The sequence below is a fragment of the Rattus norvegicus genome, chromosome 8 (assembly GCF_036323735.1).
Source record: "Rattus norvegicus strain BN/NHsdMcwi chromosome 8, GRCr8, whole genome shotgun sequence".
Classification (NCBI taxonomy): Eukaryota; Metazoa; Chordata; class Mammalia; order Rodentia; family Muridae; genus Rattus; species Rattus norvegicus.
Genome location: NC_086026.1, coordinates 42,916,899 through 42,936,621, shown reverse-complemented (window position 1 = coordinate 42,936,621; position 19,723 = coordinate 42,916,899). Strand labels below are relative to the sequence as shown.

Below are 19,723 nucleotides of genomic sequence, written 5' to 3'. Positions count from 1 at the left end.
AATGGCCATTCAGAGCCTGCCCCACCTGGGCATCCAGCGCTTATATATACAGTCACCAAACCCGGACAATGTTGCTGATGCCAAGAAGTGCATGCTGAGAGTATCCTGATATAGCTGTCTCCTAAGAGGCTCAGCCAGTGTGTGACAAATACAGAGGCAAATGCTAGCATTAAAACGTTGGAATGAGATTTGGGTCCCCACTGGACAAGTTATCGAAAGGATTGAAGGAGCTTGCAACCATAAGAACAACAATTCGAACCAACCGGAGTTCACAGGGTCTAAACCACTACACAAAGAGTACACATTCAGAGGCCCATGGCTCCAGCTGCATATCTACCAGAGGATGGTCTTGTTGGGCAGCAATGTGAAGAGAAGTCCTTGGTCCTGCTAATGCTGTATCCATAGTGCTTTTGAATATCAGGACAGTGAGGCCCTAAGCAAGGGAGTTTGGAGAGGGGAACACCGTTATAGAAGTAAGGGGAGGGGGACAGTATAACGGGATTATGGACAGGGAATCAAGTAAGCGTTTAACATTTGAATGTAAATAAAAAATCCAATAAAAATATAACACTGACTCTAAGTTATGTTCTTTACAAAGAAATTCTCTTAGAACAGACTTAGACAAAGTTCCACTTAGTCCCATACAGTAATATAAAGAAATTTTGGTCTTTATCCAAACTTTTGTTTTTGCACAATCTGCCTCTGTCTCTGTCTCTATCTCTGTCTCTGTCCCTCTCCCTCTATGTCTCCCTCCCCCCTGTCTCTCCCTCCTTTTCCCCATTTCCCTCCTCCCCTCTCTCATTGTGTGCGTGTGTGTGAGTGTGTGTGTGTGTGTGTGTGTGTGTGTGTGTGTGTTTGGCCATGGGCACTTGTGTTTGGGTGTGCCTAATTCAGATAGATAAATTTAAATTTGAAAATTTACTTGTACACTGTTTTCTGGAGGGCAGGAAGCTTGGCCAGAGCTAAAATCTAATTTACAGGAGGCCATCCAAACTGTTTCCTCCTCCCACCCAAGAGGAGTAGAGAAAAAGAATCACATATTTTTGATAATCCTGTTACAGTCTTAGTTTACAGAGAATCATGGGAAGGTTAGCATGAATCATGTCCTGACATTTTCTTTTTGCACATTTTAAAATAGAAAGCTTGTGTTTCCACAATACAAATGTGTAAAAATTGGCTCCTTAAGGGACTGTCTGTGTAAACTGTATTTAAAAGGAATTAATTGAGGATATAATTTCCTAAAAGTGAAACCGTATACCTTTAAACATTGTTCAGAGTATAGTTTGGTACAATGTTAAATGTTTAGAAAAATTTCATATAAAACAAAGATGTCAGGTGGATTTACCAATGTAAAAATTAGAGGAAAATATTAGAAACTCAATATTATATATCATTTGGATAGTAAAATGAAGTTAACTTATAATCTTTCATATATTTTCCAACATTTTTTCTGTTGTTGTGACAAACACAATCACCAAATTCAATTATAAAGAGGTAAAGGCTTATTTTGGCTTACATTTCCAGGCCATGGTAATCCTTGAAGGACTTAAGAGCAAGGGCTCAAGAACTGAAGCAGAAATCATGGAGGCACATTGTTCTTGTTTGACTCACTCATTATTCTCAGATAGATTATTCCTGCCTAAAGTTGGTACTGCATATGTAATACTGTGCTCTTCTACATCAACTGGCCAACAACAACTCACAGTCACATAGACCAATATGATTCAGGCAATTTTTTTTTAAGATTCCCTTTTCTAGGGTATGTCAAGTTGGCAATAAAGTCTAACTAGGGCATCAGATATGTGTTAAGGAAATCTATTATTTCTTAAGACTTTATCCATGCTTCCTGAAGCTTACTGACTCATCAACAGAACAGGAAAAACAGACCCTTAATGAAGGGCTGTTTTCCTTTCTCACAATTACCCCAAATATCTTTAATTTTCCTTTTTTCATAATCTTTAATAGATGAATGACTCTGGAAGGCAAACATAAATCTGTTATTTGTTTTACAACTGTTTTATTTAACTATGAATGTTATATGTAGGTATATATCCCATTTCCATGAACACAGATTTTGAAAAGTTTGATGTATCAGGTTGAAACATGTACTTTTCTTCGGCGTAGAAATTCAGAGTAGAGTGCACATCATGCTTCCAATGTATTAGCCATCAGATCACAGGACTGTATGTCAAAGCCATGAGTACATATTTGAAAGTTCTTGTGGCAAGTCCAACAAGAGCTAAAACTTTGATTACCTAGATGCAGTGATTAAACACAGAAAGATATACTGATTATCAGTTTTGGCGTTTTCGGTTGTTGTTTTGGTTGTTGCTATTAAAAATAGAATAACATATTTCAGTTTAGTATTCTAAAAATGGAGAGCAGAGTTGCTTGGATACTGGGAGTATCAGGCCTTATCTAGAGTTTCAAAAGTCTCCAGTGCTCAAGATATACCTTAACATACTTCCCCACGAAAAAAGTACCTGAAGACAATTTAACTTCTGGCCAGTAGGTTGCACTGCAGGTTCCTAAAAAGACCTGGAAGCACCAAAGGGAATATTAACTTTGACACAGTTTTCCTTGAATTTAAGTTTTCCCTAAATGGAAGATTTACAGATGATAATTTTAGCATCACAAAGTTAGTAAAATCTGTGCTCCCCTCTGGCTGTATGCTCAGTTCATTTCCTGGTATCCTATTGGCTGCTCAACCTAACCTAGGCTACAATATTAACCTGCCTCCCTGATATGGGTCCTGTGCACTCTGTCTTCTCCTCTGCTAATTTCTGGTTTGAAGATCAATCTCATTGCAATGGGAAAGCATATCTTGCTGCTCCTACTGGGCCTGACTTTGCTGGTGAGCTCCCTGCAAGGTAAGATACTGGGCGATGGTAGTGGTTGCCACTGTTGGGCAGACACACTGATTCTACAGATTGGGGGTTGTGATCGGCATGAAATAGGAAAATATTAGAACTGACCCTACTTCATTCTGATATCTATATCAGGATATCACTTCCTCCCCTTGCTTCAGCTGTTCACACTCAAAGATACTTTCCTGTCCTTCTCTTCATAATTTCTCCTGCTCCATGTCACCATCTCTCTCTCTTTCTCCTTTCCACCTCTCTTCATGTCTTTTCTCTGGAGTGCTTAAGCATGTTCAGTTCCTCAAGTTTACATGCAAATTGGCTTATATTTCGATTGAAAGTGGGAAAGGAAATTCATTACCAGGATGAAAACAGTAAAAATATAGATTCATTCAATCCAGTATGATAGAATACTAACTTTAAAAATGGATTCCCGTGGGGATTTCCTGTATCAGAGATGCTTTGTTGTTTGTGCATTGAATACAGTACTGTCTGATAATATCAGACTCTTGTTCCTTTCTGTTCTCTCTCTCTCTCTCTCTCTCTCTCTCTCTCTCTCTCTCTCTCTCTCTCTCTCTCTTAGGTGACTCAGAATCATAATGCTGTGTAGTATATTAGAGACCCCACATCAGAACTTCTATTTTCCATTCTGATAACCTGGTCTGCTCTCATGGTATGAGGTTGCATCGATTTTCCAAAATTTCCTTTGTAGAGTCCTGTGGTCATGAACCTTCATGAATGTGTTATCTCAGCATACAGCCAGATCTTTTCCTTACTATTGCTTATTTATTCACCAGAACCACAAACTCATCTCCAATTGTTGCTTGAGTTTGGAGCCTGAATTAGACCTTTACATTTGCTTTTGTCTTTTCAGCTTTGGTGTGCTTTGAGTGTGGCAACCTCAATTCTATGGGGATTTGTAACTTTAGAACAGCTGTATGTTACGCTCATCCTGGTGAGGTTTGTGCCTCAGTTTTAACCTATAAAGGTATGTAAGCTCTGGGAGCTCTGAAAGTAATCTTGCTTGCCCTACAGCGATGATCCCATCTCCACGATGCTGATGGCAAATGCAGAAACTGAAGGAAGATGTCTTTGCTGGTAAAAGTATAAGGGAAAAGGTCTTTTGCTTCTCTTAATGGCTCCCACTGACCGATAGTCAGACCAACAAATAAATGATGAAAAAAATGTTATGAAAGATGTCTGGATATCCTTAGGCAAATTCAGGGTGAATATAGTCTAGTATGGTAGGAATTGGATTTTAAAATTCCATTCAGCACTCTTGGAAATGAAGCCCCACCAGTGGGTTAGATTAATGGTTGAGGCATCGTGTCCCAGTGAGCCCACTTCAGTTATGGTTGTATTTCTATTGTACTTTCCATCTGACTCTTCAATGACTCATCAACTCTTTCCACTGATATTCACATTCTGCCTCTTGACTTTCTTCTTCTACAGATGGAAAATTTGTATATGGAAACCAGAGCTGTGCTGAGTGCTCCGGGAGGACTGTTGAGCATGGAAGTCTGATAGTATCAACAAACTGTTGCTCAGCCACCTCTTTCTGCAATATAGTACGTCCCTGATACTTAATTGTATGGAAGGATTTTAGGTGAGTCCCTACTCCTTCCCTGTGCTCCTGTAACCTCATAGCCCTGGTCAGCATGAATTGCTGATGTTTCAAAAGTTCAACAGACTGTAGTGATGTTCTCTGCTTCCCACCAGCCCTGGCACTCCCTCATTTTCACATCATGGTTTCCTTCCATTTTCCCCTCTGTCCCTCCAACAAAATAGATAAATGGCACAAGTTGCTTCTTCTACACTCTCTGCACTGATTTAACAAACACTTTCTGTCTGTTGAACGTAGCCCTGGCCACTGAGCACTGATTTTTGAAAAGTATTGAAAGAGAGAGTCCAGTCCTGAGACCAGTCTTCTATGAAGATTCTGTATCTGACAGGGTGGCCAGATAACTATAACTTCCCTTTCTTCAATCTAATCCATACACTGAGGAGGATATATTAGGAAGTGTTTGATTCCTGTGACTTTAACAAACTGCTGTTTGAGAGAAAGAATTTATTAAGGTCATTATTTGAGATAGTTTTACTTTATTATGTTAGGCTATATTGGAACAGAGATGTTCAACTCTTGGCTTTCTGGAAGCAGGGTAAAATAGGAAGGGAACAGGACAAGTTTCAACCACTATGGGTTGACCCTAAGTGGCTTATTTCTATCTTATTATATCTATCAATAATCTATTCAATTTTCAAATGCATTATTAAGTCAGAGATACCTACCGCATCTCTGGAAACGATCTCAGAGACACAGACAGATTTTAATGTGATAGATCAGACATTCTCAGTTTCATGTACTGACTAGAGTCAGATACCACAGGCTGAGAGTGCTTCTTTTCCAGTGTTCATTTCCCCAGTGTGGTCACATGGACATGTGCTTCTTTATTCTTCAAGAAATTTCTAATTTTTAGCTTTACTCCTACTAATTCCATAGATTTTGAAGTTCTATTTCGAATTTTTTACTTTTATATTTGTACCTGTATGTTTACATTTTTGGACAACCTAAACAGTGCAGACAGTACTATAAACAAACGAAATTTCTAGGAATCTCATTCCACTCTGCCAAGACATTGCTTTGTAATATGTCATACAGGTGAAGGCACATGCAAGATAGAACAAAACATATCATTGGACTAGAAGGAAAGATGAGTGGGAGAAAAGTTTTATAGAGAGGAGGAGACTGGTGTGAGGCATGAGAAGAAGCAGCAGAGAGAACATGGAGGCTAATGTTGAGATTCCTCTCTGCATATTTACAGGGTGGTAGGAATATACTTAAAGGATGGATGTATACAGGGCTTTTTATGTCTAGGTGGGCAATGTTTTCAATCTTATCAATTTCGTTAGAGGTTGTGGTGTTGTGTGTTCTTTCATGTGGTGATTTAACTTCAAGAGCGTATGTGGTGGCTGGTGACACTAGGCTGCCATGGAATTGGGATATATATTTTGGGCATGGTGGCAACCTGCCTTGGGAACTAGATGTGTAGAGAGATTGTTATAAGTCTCAGAGAGAAGTCATCAGCAGTGTCATATGTGATAGAGCAAAGCAGGATAGAAGCTTTGCTGACTGAGATGAGGATATCTACCAAATATCTTGGGGCACTGTGGTGGAGGATCTAGTGTGGGGTAAAAGACAGTATCATTTTTTTATAATTTTATAGCAACATAGATTGCTTACACAATTACGTATACATTATATATTTTTGCCTTCTAAATTTTTGAATAGGTCATAATAATTTTTATATATTATAAATTTTAAAGTCATATATTTACAAACAGTGACATCATTTTAACACTCTTTTTTGCAGTGCTCTTTACTGAGTCTTGACACTGGAGCATGCCAGAAAGAATTATCTACTGACCGTGTCTGGAGAACGCACTAAGATTTCTACATCATGTTTTCTGACTACGTGTACATCATATCATATGATCTTCAGTGATCTGTAATAAATTGAAGGCCTTACAAATTTTAATTTGAACTATATGCTATTTAAATTATTTTTGAACGTAATTTATTTATTTACACCCAAACTGTTGCCATTCCTCCTTGTCCCCCCTTTCAGGTTTCTTTACCCTATCCACCCTCTTCTGTACTTCAGAGAAAATGTTCCCCAATCCATGGCAACCCTTACTCTGGGACATCAAGTCTCTACATCTTTAGGTACATCCTCTTACACTGAGGCCAGGCAAGAGAGTAGGTGTTCTGCTACATATTTTCCAGAAGCCTCAGAATAGCCCATGTATGGTCTTTGGTTGGTGGTATAGTCTCTAGGAGTATCCTGGAGTCCAGGTTAGTTGACAGTGTTTCACTTCCTATTGGGGTTGCCATCCACTATGGTCCCTTAAATCTTTTTCCTAGTTCTTCCATAGGGGTTGCTGACCCCAGACCATTGGTTGGCTGTAAGTTTCTCCATATGTCTTAGTCAGGTAGATGTACAACCTACCAGAGGATAGCCATGCTAGGCTCCAAAATCGCATGTTGGACCAGTCATATACAACCTATTCCTTCACTCTTGGGTCCATTTCTGTCCCTGTATTTCTCATTGATAGGAATGAAAGTGGGTTGGTGTTCCCATCCCTCTACTGGGGGTCCATTTGAACTACAGGAGGAAGACTCTTCAGTATGGATTATCTATCTCCTTATGTTGGGTATTTAGGCTAAGGTCACCCACATTGATTCATTGATGCCTTTCACATCCTAAGTCTCTGGAACATTCTAGAGGTTCTTCCAAATCACCATCCCTACCCATGGCAGCTATATATTTCCACTCACTCACCTGACCCTCTAGGCTTCTCTGAGCTCTCTCCAATACATGATCCTGCGCTTCCCTTTCCACTCATGTAGTTTTCTCCATCTGCCTCCCATGAGTATTTTGTTTCCCTTTCCAAGTGGCATTGAAGCACCTTTACTTGGGCCTTTCTTCTTGAAAATCTTCATTCAATCTCTGGGTTGTATGATTGGTATCCTCCACTTTTTGCTAATATCTATTTATCAGTGTGTACATACCATGCATGTCCTTTTCTATAGCTCATTCAAGATGATATTTTCTAGACCCATCCCTTTACTTGAAAATTCACAATATTCTCATTTTTAATAGCTGAGTGGTATTCCATAGTGTAAATGGACCATATTTTATGTATCCATTCTTTGGTTGGGGTACAATAGGGTTGTTTCCAGTTAGTGGCTGTTATGAATAATGCTGTGTTGACATAGTGGAATACATGTTTTTATGGTATGGTGGAGCATTCTTTCGGTATATGCCCAGGATAGCTGGGTTTTGAAATAGAACTATTTCCAATTTTCTCAGGAAAGTCCATCTTAATTTTCAGTTGTTGTACCAACTCACAATTCCACTAGCAGAGGCGGAATACTCCTCTTTCTTCATATTCTCACCATATGCTTTCACCTGAGATTTTGGTCTTTCCCATTTTAATTGGTATAAAATGGGATTTCAGGGTTGCTTTGATTTGCAGTTCCCTGATGCCCAAGTATGATGTTCAACATTACTTTAAGTGCTTCTCAGCCATTTAAAATTTCAATTTAAACATTTTCACATATACTAATATATAGATGGGTGTCAGCCTCTGTGTTTGTGTTCATATTATTCACACTCAATGACAGATGCATGTTCTAAACCCATCCCTACAATGGAAATATATATCTGCCATGGGTAGAGAGGGTGAGTGGGAAGAACTTCTAAAATGTTCCAGAGACTTAGGATGTGAAAGGCATCCAGGAATCAATGTGGGTGACCTTAACCTAAATACCCAACATAGGGAAACAGAGAATCCATACTGAAGAGTCCTCCTCCTGTAGTTCAACTTGTGAGATCCATGATCTATTTGTACCACATTGGGTCTGAAATTTGAAGTTGGTAGTCAGGCTTGGCACTCAGTCCCTTATATCCTGAGTTGTCTCAGCTTTCAAATTTTAAAATCAGATAACTAGGTAGCTGGTGGGTTGCTTAGTAGGTAAAACTCTGGGTTATCAAGCCTAATGACAGGAGTTATATTCCTGGCACCCAAATTATAGAAGATGAGGACAGATTACTAAAGATTTACATCTAGTTTCCCCAAAATGTCCATTGCAGTGTATTACACACACACACACACACACACACACACACACACACAACCACACACACGGACTGTAATGTGCCTTTGTTGTCAGGAAAGCATGCCCTCATTGTCAAGCTTTCCTAAACTTTGAAATTTCCTTGTTTCCATGTTATAGACTTCATTTTTCTTTTTCTTTTTGTTGTTGCTTTTTAAATGTCCCACCCGGGTTTTTTTATACAGTTTATTAGAAGTGACACCAACATAGTGAAGCAGATGTTGTTGAGGTGTTATACGTTTACAATGGTAAGTCTAGCACTTGGGAGATGGAGGTTGCTGAAAGAGGAATTCTTCAGTCTCAGCTACAAAGAGTTCAATGCCAGCCTGAAAAATATGATACTCCATCTGGAGAGAGAGAGAGAGAGAGAGAGAGAGAGAGAGAGAGAGAGAGAGAGAGAGAATGTGTGAAGGGGCAAATGATGTTCCAATTTGGAAGCTTCCATATCTGCTCCTACAGTAAAAGATTTCTGCCTGAAGTTCACAAGAATCTTACCATAGCACTTAGATACATTTTTCAATTCTTACAGTACATCTATACCTCTTATACTGTCTCCTTTCTTCCTGCTGACATTGGGATTTAACACATGACCTCAATCTTGATAGAGAAACTTTCTACTATTGACTTGAATTCTAACCCCAAGAAACAGGGTTTGATTTACTGGTTTTTGTGTGTTACTTGGAAATAAAATTACATGTAAGCAAGCACTTTGCTCCCTAAGCTACATTCCAAGCCCAATAAGTGTCACTGCTGTGTGTTTACAATAGTCTCATAGGTCAACTCGAGATTGTCATATCTTACTACATGCATGTGCATTCTTCATATTTCTGAACATTATTTTATTGTGTGATTTTTACACAATTTATACAGTTCCTATAGTAAACATAGTTTGATTATTATAAACTTGGTATGATTACAAGAAAAAATTCTGTAAATATTTCTGAGAACCAGATAGTCCCCCAAGTAAAGTGGTACAATTTGAATTTTTGCCTTCTTGTTGTTCAACATGATTCTCATTAGGTTAAAACTTGTATTAGGTACCTTTCTGTATTTTATATACTGCCATGTTACCACACACCAGACAAAAACACCTTTAGGAAGGAAAAGGTTTCCTTTGGCTTACAACTAGGAGGTATTGCCCCTCCTGGCAGGATCGGCATGGGGGCTGGAATGTGAAGTAATATTCATATTCTATTCATAGTCAAGAAGCACAAAAATGTATGCCAGTGCTCAGATTTCTTGTTTGCTTTATTATTCATTTTTTGTTCATACCAAAAAGCCATCACATAGCCTAGAGTTGGGTATATTTCAAGTGAACTTCCTTCATTAAATATATATGGAAATTCCCTACTACACTGTATGAGGGTGCTATAAGTGTATTTCTAGAGTATTTCTAAATCTTGTCAAGTTTAAAATGAGGATTAACCATCATAAAACAGCATATAATTTATGTACTTTTCGAATGGCCGAAAAGCACCTAAAGAAATGTTCAACATTATTAGTCATCAGGGAAATGGAAATCAAAACAACCCTCAGATTGCACCTCACACCAGTCAGAATGGCTAAAATTAAAAACTCAGGTGACAGAAGATGCTGTTGAGGATGTGGAGAAAGAGGAACATTCTTCCATTATTGGTGGGATTGCAAACTGGTAATATTGGACATTCCACTACCTGAGGGCACAGCTATACATCTCTTGGGCATATACCTGAAAGATGCTCCAACATACAACAAAGGCACATGCTCCCCACTATGTTCATAGCAGTCTTATTTATAATAGCCAGAAGCTAGACACAACCCAGATGCCCTTCAACAGAAGAATTGAGCCAAAAAAAATGTGGTACATCTACACAGTGGAGTACTACTCAGCCATCAAAAACAATGACTTCATGAAATTCATAGGCAAATGGTCTGGACTAGAAAATATCCTGAGTGAGGTTACTCAATCAAAGAAAAATACACTTGGTATGCACTCATTGATAAGTGGATATTAGCCATGAAGCTCGAATTACCCAAGATGCAATCCACAGGCACAGGAAGCTATAGAAGAAGGGTGACCAAAATGCGGATGCTCCCACTCCTTCTTAAAGGGGGCAAAACCCAAGGAGGGGATATGGAATCAAGGTTTAGAGCAGCAACTCAAGGAATGGCCATTCAGAGCCTGACCCTAATGTGGCCCATATGTATACAGCCATCACAACTAAATAAGATTGATTAAGCTAGAAAATGCATGTTGAACGGGACCAGATATAGATCTCTCCTGAGAGACACATCCAGAGCAGGTCCAATGCAGAGGTCAAAGCCAGCAGCAAACCACCAAACTGAGAATAGGAGCCCATTGAGGGGGAATTAGAGGAAGTATTGAAAGAGTTGAAGGAGCTTGCCACCACATAAAAACAACAATGCCAACAAACGAGAGCTTCCAGGATCTAAATCACTAGGGAAAAAGTATACATGAACTGATCCAGGGTTCCAACCTCATATGTAGCAGAGAATAGACTTGTTGGGTCACCAGGGGAAGGGGAAGCACTTGTTCCTTCGAAGGTTGGATCCCCAGTGAAGGGGGATATGGAGGGGGCAATAAGGGGGATGTATAGGGGGAATACCCATATGGGGTGGGGCAGGGAGGGTATGGGGGTTTATGGACAGGAAACCGAGAAGGGGAATAACCTTTGAAATGTAAGTAATAAAATATATCTAATGAAAAATTACAAAAAAATATCCTTTTCCTTGACTAGCAATGAATATTTGGCTCTCTTCGACATGAGTAGCTGTAGTGACCTAGCTCTCATGTGCTGGGATTAAAGCTGTGCATCACCATGCCTTGGTATCACTTATGTTTTCCCTGTCACACCACAGCAGTAACAAAACACATGAAATTTGATGAATAAGACTTTAAGAAGATGCTAGAGGTGTGTTTTGATGGAAAAAAACAATGGAAAATGCTTCACAGAAGTTGTCATCAGGTACAGGTGTCAGCTCTGCCATAGTTATAGTTGGAGAGTTAGCATCTAACAATAGTTTCAGTTTCAGTCTTCTTGCATTTGTGGAAAAAATGGTGCGTATGAACCCCAGAGGAAGAAGGGTATGTAATCTCTCAATCATGGGAAGATAGAAGAAAGGAAGGAAGGAAATAAGTATCTACAAAAGGGTAGTAGCACTGAGGGTGGACAGGAGTACAGAGCATTTCTCTATGCCCAGCTGAGCTGTCGAACTAACCACATTTGATGCAGAGTCCAAGCTGTTCTCAGGGATAAGGTGGTGCCAGAAGAGACGGTGAAGTGTTGTAAGGTCACAGGAGGAGGATCAGGGACTAAGGGCTGTCCTTAGAACAGGCGAAGATAAGCTAGGCTACTAAACTTGTTGCAGAAAGATTTGTCTTTGAAAACTTTCCTTTAATTTGTCTTATTTTGAAAGATCAATGTTTCATTAAGGCACATGTGAGAACATTCTTGGAACCCATACTGGATCCAGCCACCAGGTAAAGAAGTAAGACAAGGGTCAAAGTGTGTGCGCTTGTCAAATCTGTGACGCAGAAAATGAGGAGTCAGTGTCCAGGGAGATTTGTCATAGTCAAAAAGAAAACTAAGATCACATCTGTACCCATCATCCCTTATGCAATAATCTGCTTACAGCCAGGACTTCAATCCAAAATTTCCTAAGTGGAGTTTTAGGGAGCTAATTTTGTCTACCTGATTATGTCCACCTAGAAATCCCCTGGAAATCTGTCAGGAACACAGCAAAATGTATAATTTCTCCCCTGAGGTTTGTTCCACTGAGTAAGAGCCAGGGATGACCAGTAGATGCATAGAGGGAATTTTCCTACTTTAACAGGATAGCTCATACTTCTAGTTTCCACTCCAGTTCCCCAGAGATAGAGAATTGCACTGCACCTGAGGGAAAGTATAATCCATCATCTTGAGACTTCCTGCCTTACATTCCAGAAGAAGCTGCCCTCAAGGTACAAGGAACACATTTGTTCATTTTTAGTCTCACAGAAACTGTCCCTTCAGAGTTGAGTGTAGTGTACTGGAAGCATGTCAGAGTTAAAAATGGAAAATAAAATCTAAGAGGTTCCTTTGAGGGCAGATTCAAGCATCAGACAAGACCTGGGACAGTGGCTCTGATAAATAAATAAAATGAATGATACTGAAGGTCTTACCCCGGTGAGGTGAGCCAAGACATTGGATTCATAAAGCAAGAAATGAGGAGAGCTAAAAGGACTCCCAATCCCAAATCTTAGGAATGGAATATGCAGTGAGAAGGAAGCACAAAGTTCCCATGCAGAGGCTTGAGTCCTCCATGTCTATACATCTGTCCCCAACATTTCATTGTCTTCATACCATCAACATCATAGACTGGTGTGTCAATGCCCACACTGACATGGCACTGAGAACTGGGCGTAAGCCTGCAGGATTGAAAAACACACATATGTTGTTATTTGTGTTAAGAAAGAATGTTAATTCCTTAGCTTTATTCACTTAATATATAACCCCAGATGACCAGGTGGAAAAATCTAGGAAGCAAAGTGGGAAACCTCAGCTTAAGACTTCAGTAAAAAAAGACCTGTAAGAGTAGGAGGGAAAAGCCCCTTTGCTTTTCTTAATGGCTCCCACTGACCGATAATCAGACCAAAAAACAAATAATGAAAAAATTGTTTTGAAAGATATCTGTGATCCTCAGGGAAATTCAGGGTGAATATAGTCTAGTATTGTAGGGACTGGAATCTAAAGTTCCACTCAGCTCTCTTGAAAATGAAGTCCCACCTGTGGGTTAGATTAATGGTTGAAGGATAGTGTCCCAGTGAGCCAGAAGCTGAAAATATCCCAGATGCCCTTCAACAGAGGGATGGATTCAAAAAATGTGGAACATCTACACAATGGGGTACTACTCATTTATGAAAGACAATGAGTTCATGAAATTCATAGGTAAATGGAATGAACTAGAAAATATCATCCTGATAGACTTTACTCAATCACAGAAAAATACACTTGTTATGCACTCATTGATAAGTGGATATTAGCCAAAAGCTTGAATTACACAAGATGCAATACACAGATCACAGGAAGCTCAAGAAGAAGGATTAACAACATGCGGTTGCTCCAACTGCTTCTTAAAGGGGGAAAATCCATAGGAGCAGATATGGAAGCAAAGTTTAGATTAGCAACTCAAGGAATGGCCATTCAGAGTCTGACGCACATGTGTCCCATATATATACAACCATCTAAACTAAGTAAGATTGAAGAAGCTAGAAAATGCATGCTGAGAGGGACCAGATATAGAACTTTCCTGAGAGACACATCCAGAGCATGTCCAATGCAGAGGTCAAAGCTAGCAGCAAACCACCGAACTGAGAATAGGGCCCCATTGAGGGGGAATTAGAGGAAGTATTGAAAGAGTTGAAGGAGCTTACAACCCCATAAAAAGAACAATGCCAATCAACCAGAGCTTCCCGGGACTAAACCACTAGAGAAAGACTATACATGGACTGACCCAGGGCTCCAACTGCGTATGTAGTAAAGAATAGACTTGTTGGGGCATCAGGGGAAGGGGAAGCCCTTGGTCCTGCAAAGGTTGGATCCCAAGTGCAGGAGAATATGTTGGTGGCAATAAGGGGGATGAATAGGTGGAAAACTCATATGTGGGAGGGGAATGGGAGGAAATGGGGGTTTATGAACAGGAAACTGGGAAGGGGAATAACCTTTGAAATGTAAGTAATGAAATATGTCTAATAAAAAATTTAAAAAAAATTATGTCCTTTTCCTTGACTAGCAATGATTACTATTTTGCTCTTTTGAACATGAGTAGTTGTAGTGACCTAGCTTAAATTCATTTGTACAGTAATTTTTCAGCAATTAATTTATTCATTTTTTATTGGATATATTTCTTTACTTACATTTCAAATGTTATTCCCTTTCCTGGATTCCTGTCCATAAGCCCCTATCCCCTCTCCCTGCCCCATGAGCATGCCCCCCCCATTTCCCACTCCTTACAACTCCCCCCGACATTCCCCTGCACTGGGGTCCAACCGTGGAGAGACCAAGGGCCTCCCATTCTACTGATGTCCCATCAAGGCTATTCTCTGTTATATATGCAGTTGGAGCCATTGGTCAGTATATGTATAGTCGTTGGGTAGTGGTTTAGTCCCTGGAATCTCCAGTTCATTGACATTGTTGTTCTTATGGGGTTGTGAGGCCCTTCAGCTCTTTCAATCCTTTCTCTAATTCCTCCAACAGGGTTTGTTCCTAGTGTTTACCCTTGTATTTGATATGCCATGGTGGTGTCTTTCAGGAGAGATCTATATCTGGTCCTGTCAGCATGTACTTCTTAGCTTCATTAAAGGCATCTAGTTTTGGTGGCTGCATCTGAATGGCCTTTCCTGAAATCTCTATTCTAACCTTTGCCTTCACATTTCCTCCTATGGATATTTCCCCCTTTTAAGAAGTAGTGAAAGCATCAACATTTTGATTTTCCTTGTTCTTGTGCTTTGGTCTGTGGATTGCATCATGGGTAATTCGTGCTTTTTGGCTAATATCCACTCATCAATGTGTGCATGCAATATGTGTTCTTCTGTGATTAGTTTACCTTGCTCAGAATGATATTTTCTACTTTCTTCCATTTGCCTATGAATTTCATGAAGTCATTGTTTTTGATTACTGAATAGTACTTATTGTGTAGATATACCACATTTTCTGAATCCATTTCTATGTTGAAGGGCATCTGGGTTGTTTCTAGCTTCTGACTATTGTAAATAAGGCTGCTTGGAACATAGATTTAATTGTAGTGGACAAAAAATGTCCCTCAGTAGAAGAATAGATAATGAAAATGTTCATTTACACAATGGACTACTCAGCTATTAAAAATAAAGGCATCATGACTTTTGCAGGCAAATGGATGGAAGTAAAAATATCATCTTGAGTGGAGTAACCCAAATCAAAGGTAAATGCATGTATGTACTCCTAAGTGTATATAAGCTATAAAGTACAGAATATTCACACTATAATCCATATGCTCAAAGCTAAATAACAAGCAGGACTCATGGTAGGATGCTTGAATCTCACTCAGAAATTGATACAAAATAGTCATCACAGGTGGATGTTGGAAGGAATATGTGTGGGAATTGACATATATGAGGTGTCACATATATAGAACATAAACTGCTTGGTCCTCTTGCAGGTTCCCCAAAAAAATGAAGCAGGGCTCCTGACTCTGTTGCTTCTCTGAACATCCTGTTCCCCTGAGTGAGCTGCCTTGTCCTGCCTAAGAGAGAGCAAATGTGCTTAGTATTGGGGTGTATTTTGGTGCCAAGGCAGGTTAGTACCCAAAGGGGATCTACCCACTTCTCAGTGTTGAAGAGGACAGGGATGTAGGGGAAGGGATTTAGAGGAAGGAATGTGATCAAGATGGAAAGTGAATCAATACATAAATTAATGAGGAAAAACATCTAAAAACTGAAATCAGGTTTGCTTCTCAAGGAAACTGGTTGATTGAGAAGTGATAGAGATAATTAGTCTTCCATGTGTAATTGCTTAAGGTCTGTGATGTACACATGAGAGTTTCTCCTACTTTCATACTTACAGACCTTTCCATATTGACAATCTGGAAGAAAAGGTGAAAATTTCTGTTGAGGAGACCTAGATGATCAATGCCTTCACCTAGGTGGCTTCAGTGTTAATAGCAATGTCTTCCATTTCTCACTTAAATTTCAAGGCATCATCTATATATAACTTACTAGTTAGGCATATATACCACACACAAAGACCATGGAAAACTCGGGAATAGATACATAGGCCCATATCATTAAAATAATGTAAACACCTTGAAATTCTTACATTTAAAATACTTTTATATTTAAATTTTTAGTAAACAAGGCCCAACATTTACTCTTTTCCAGATCCAACCAATGATATGTCTAGTCCATCCTAGATATCATTCTTAATCACTTTTCACTGTCACCTGCATATGTTGAAATCCTTCAGCCTCTGAAGCCAGGTATGAGGAATTCCCATCATCCAGACTACTGGTCTACAGCAGAGTTCTTTATATTTCTATAATTGCTTTCTTATAGGTTACCAAAAACTGCTTCCTCTAATAGTTAGCATATCTAATGAAAATGAAAACGTATAGTATTTGGCCCCAACTTTCCCAAGCAGCATCAGACTTTAATGGAAAAACTTGCATCTGAGAGGGAAGGCATGAGGTAGAGATGTAGCAAGATAGCTTCTGCAGAGGTGGTGGTTAGGCTTGGTCAGAAAGACAGATGTGGCACCCTTTACCATTCTGTCATCTCAAGAGAAAGCACACAGTTGAATCTGTCATGGATTATTTCTGGTGCCTCCTTTAGATTTCTGTGGAAGACTCAGAAAATAAGCAAACCCTCCATTATATCTATATTCCTGATGTGATAGCAGCATTTCATGTCTCAAACATGCTGAAGATATGAGGATTCCTTGGATAGAAAATTGAGCTGGAGTGGGTCTTCGATGAGCAGACACGGTAATAGGAGATTAAAAGGCCTAAAGTTCATCATATACATTATCAAGCTTAAAAGAAAAAATAAATTAATGGGGCTGCAGAAATTATTTAGCTTTTCTTTCAAAGACCATGACTCAAGTCTTAGCACCTATGTGGTGGCTGAAAATCATCTATAATTCTAGTTAGAGGGAATAAAATAACAATGGTGCTGATGGCACCTGGAAGATAATGGGGAACAGGAGACACGAAGAAGGACACTAAGACAAGAGTCTGATCATGGCTACAATTTTATTTCTTCCCATGGCTGAATTTAGACCTTAACAGGGGTAACAGAGGGAGGGGGGATTATGAAACATTTTCACAGGCCAAGGACACAGTACTCGTGTGGTCAGGGAATCGGCTGGTGTTGACACAATAGTAGAAAGGTCACAGGTTTGTCATATCTATTGGTCAGCAGGATGTTGTTTTTTCAGAAAGGTTACAGGTCATCACATTGGGTATCTTGATGTCAGATGTATTTCTCAGCTAGGTCACAACTTTATCATACCATTATTCATCTTGACCATCAGATTTGTATTAGTGTTCTGCAGCTGGCTGGGGATTTTCATTTAACCCAGTCATACTTAACTAACCATAATAATAATATCAATAATGGAGGGTTTGAAGGGCATCACTCCCAACACTTCTGGACTCTAAATCCAGTAGGTTTACACATGTTACACAGAAAATGGTTTTTGGTAAAATAACCATATGCATTTAAAATACTTTTTTGAAATAACAAAAAGTAATGTTATGAAAGAAATTAATTAAAAATTCTAAGCATAGTGGCGTGCAATATAATTTCAGCCCTTGTAAAGCAGAGACAGACAGAAATCTGAGAGTGACCGATAAGTCTTCTCTATATGAGAAAATCCAGGTTACCAAAGGATACAGCATGAAGTCTTGTCCAAAATTTCAAAAAGGAAATAACAGAATTTGCCTGAGGTGAAAAGAATGGTAGGAGGAGAACCAATGAAAAGTGCCTGGATATATATGGAAGCTGATCATGGGCAAATTTCTGAAATGACCCTCCTTTATTCTAATCACTTCTGCAAACACCAGAGAGGAATGATTCTATTCCTCAGATCTTAGGACTTTTCTATTCTAGTAAATTAGAACAGATTATAGTTCATTTAGATTCAGAAACCAAGCAGTGTAGTAACAATTAATGAGAAAAGCAACTACTTTCTGGGTGGCTAAGACCTATATGTAGCCCTAAAACTTAGGATGATGCCATACTTAAGAGATTTAGAAGATTTCCCATCCCTGATGCTTTTCTCCATCTGAAATTCTCTAAAGAAGAAATTTCTATGTTTAGTCCCTAGCAGAAAATATAAGAAAAACAAAATGTCTGTAGCTCTAGGCAGAAACTGGACAGAAGTGGGCACATTTGGAATAAACACAGAGAATTATTTTGGTCAAGGATGATCACAGCTGTAAAAATTAATATTAACAGTTACCTTTCTTATCACAAACCTAGAATATCACAGTCTCTACTAAAGATGTACAAACAACACCTCAGCTCCTGACAGAAATGGTCCTCCAATACAAGAAAACCCTAGACAACTTTCTGCAGAAGTCAGACCTGTATATGCCCTTATTAATGAAACTTGTTGTTTCTCCATCAATAATTCAAAAGAAATAGGGGGAAAATCTCTGAAAAAACAAACAAAAGTTCAAACCTGACAGGGGATAAATTCAGAATTAGTACAGATCTTCTAGTTAGGACAGCTTCTGGGTATCTTTTCTCTGTTAGTTTAGGCTCTCTTTCTTCCTATTGCTTCTTTTTTCTTAATCCTATTTTTCACCTTTGGCTTACTTAATGTTCAAGTACAACTACTTAACAATGAGCATGGACCACATGTTGACCACTGCCGCTTGAAATTTTCCAGCCTATCAACATCAGAGATTCTAGATCACATCATAATTTTACTTTCACCTTTGATGATTCACTATGTGTTGTGAGACTTTCCTTATCCCTCTGGCAAATTTTGTATGGGCCTAGGTAGATGGTGTGAGTATATACAAAGCTATCTCTATAACCAAAATAATTCATTGGATAAAACTTCACCATCGTGGAACAATATAGTACTATATCTCTGTCTATTCCTACACTAGAATCCCTATAATACACCCCTGTTTGCACCAATAATAGAGAAGTTAAGATTTATTAACTGAAAAATGGTTTCAGGAACCTTTAAGCACCTGCTGGCAAGGATCAAAGAACATAATCGAGAGAAACAATGAGCCCAGACCCAGAGTGTGGGACCTTGACAGTTGAGGACAAAAGATCAGTTAATATGTATACAATAGTACCCATGATTACTTCCCTGTGTAAGTGACTTTCAGGATGAACGGCAAGAACTGATATATCCTACAAGATGCAGATTCTATTAAGAATCTGTCATATACAGGAGCATACACTGAAGGATAAGATGGTGTGGCATTTTCTTTCCTCAGCAGCACATATTCTAAAATTGGAATGATACATCTCGGACTCTCCACAAGGATGACACACAAATTCGTGATGTCTTTCATACTTTTGAAGTTAAAAAGTGCATGCTGACAGGAGCCTGTTACAGCTCTTTCCTGAGAAGCTTAGCCAGAGCATGTCAAATACAGAGGAGAATGCTAGCAGCAAACCTTTGAACTAAGACTGGGGTCCCCATTG

General features: G+C 39.1%; 1 protein-coding gene across 1 annotated transcript; it reads left to right on the top strand.

The window, feature by feature from the left end:
- Nucleotides 1-2,754: 2,754 nt before the first annotated feature.
- Nucleotides 2,755-6,387, top strand: LOC100360095 (urinary protein 1-like). Its single transcript, NM_001257095.2, has 4 exons — nt 2,755-2,870; nt 3,736-3,849; nt 4,314-4,467; nt 6,233-6,387. The coding sequence occupies exons 1-3, from the start codon at nt 2,810-2,812 to the stop codon at nt 4,439-4,441; spliced, it is 303 nt and encodes a 100-aa protein (NP_001244024.1). The 5' UTR covers nt 2,755-2,809; the 3' UTR covers nt 4,442-4,467; nt 6,233-6,387.
- Nucleotides 6,388-19,723: the final 13,336 nt, after the last annotated feature.

Coding starts and splice junctions, on each gene's coding strand:
- LOC100360095 (NM_001257095.2), top strand. CDS start 2,810: ATGGGAAAGCATATCTTGCTGCTCCTACTGGGCCTGACTTTGCTGGTG. Junction 2,871..3,735: donor GCTGGTGAGCTCCCTGCAAG/GTAAGATACTGG, acceptor TTGTCTTTTCAG/CTTTGGTGTGCTTTGAGTGT. Junction 3,850..4,313: donor CTCAGTTTTAACCTATAAAG/GTATGTAAGCTC, acceptor CTTCTTCTACAG/ATGGAAAATTTGTATATGGA.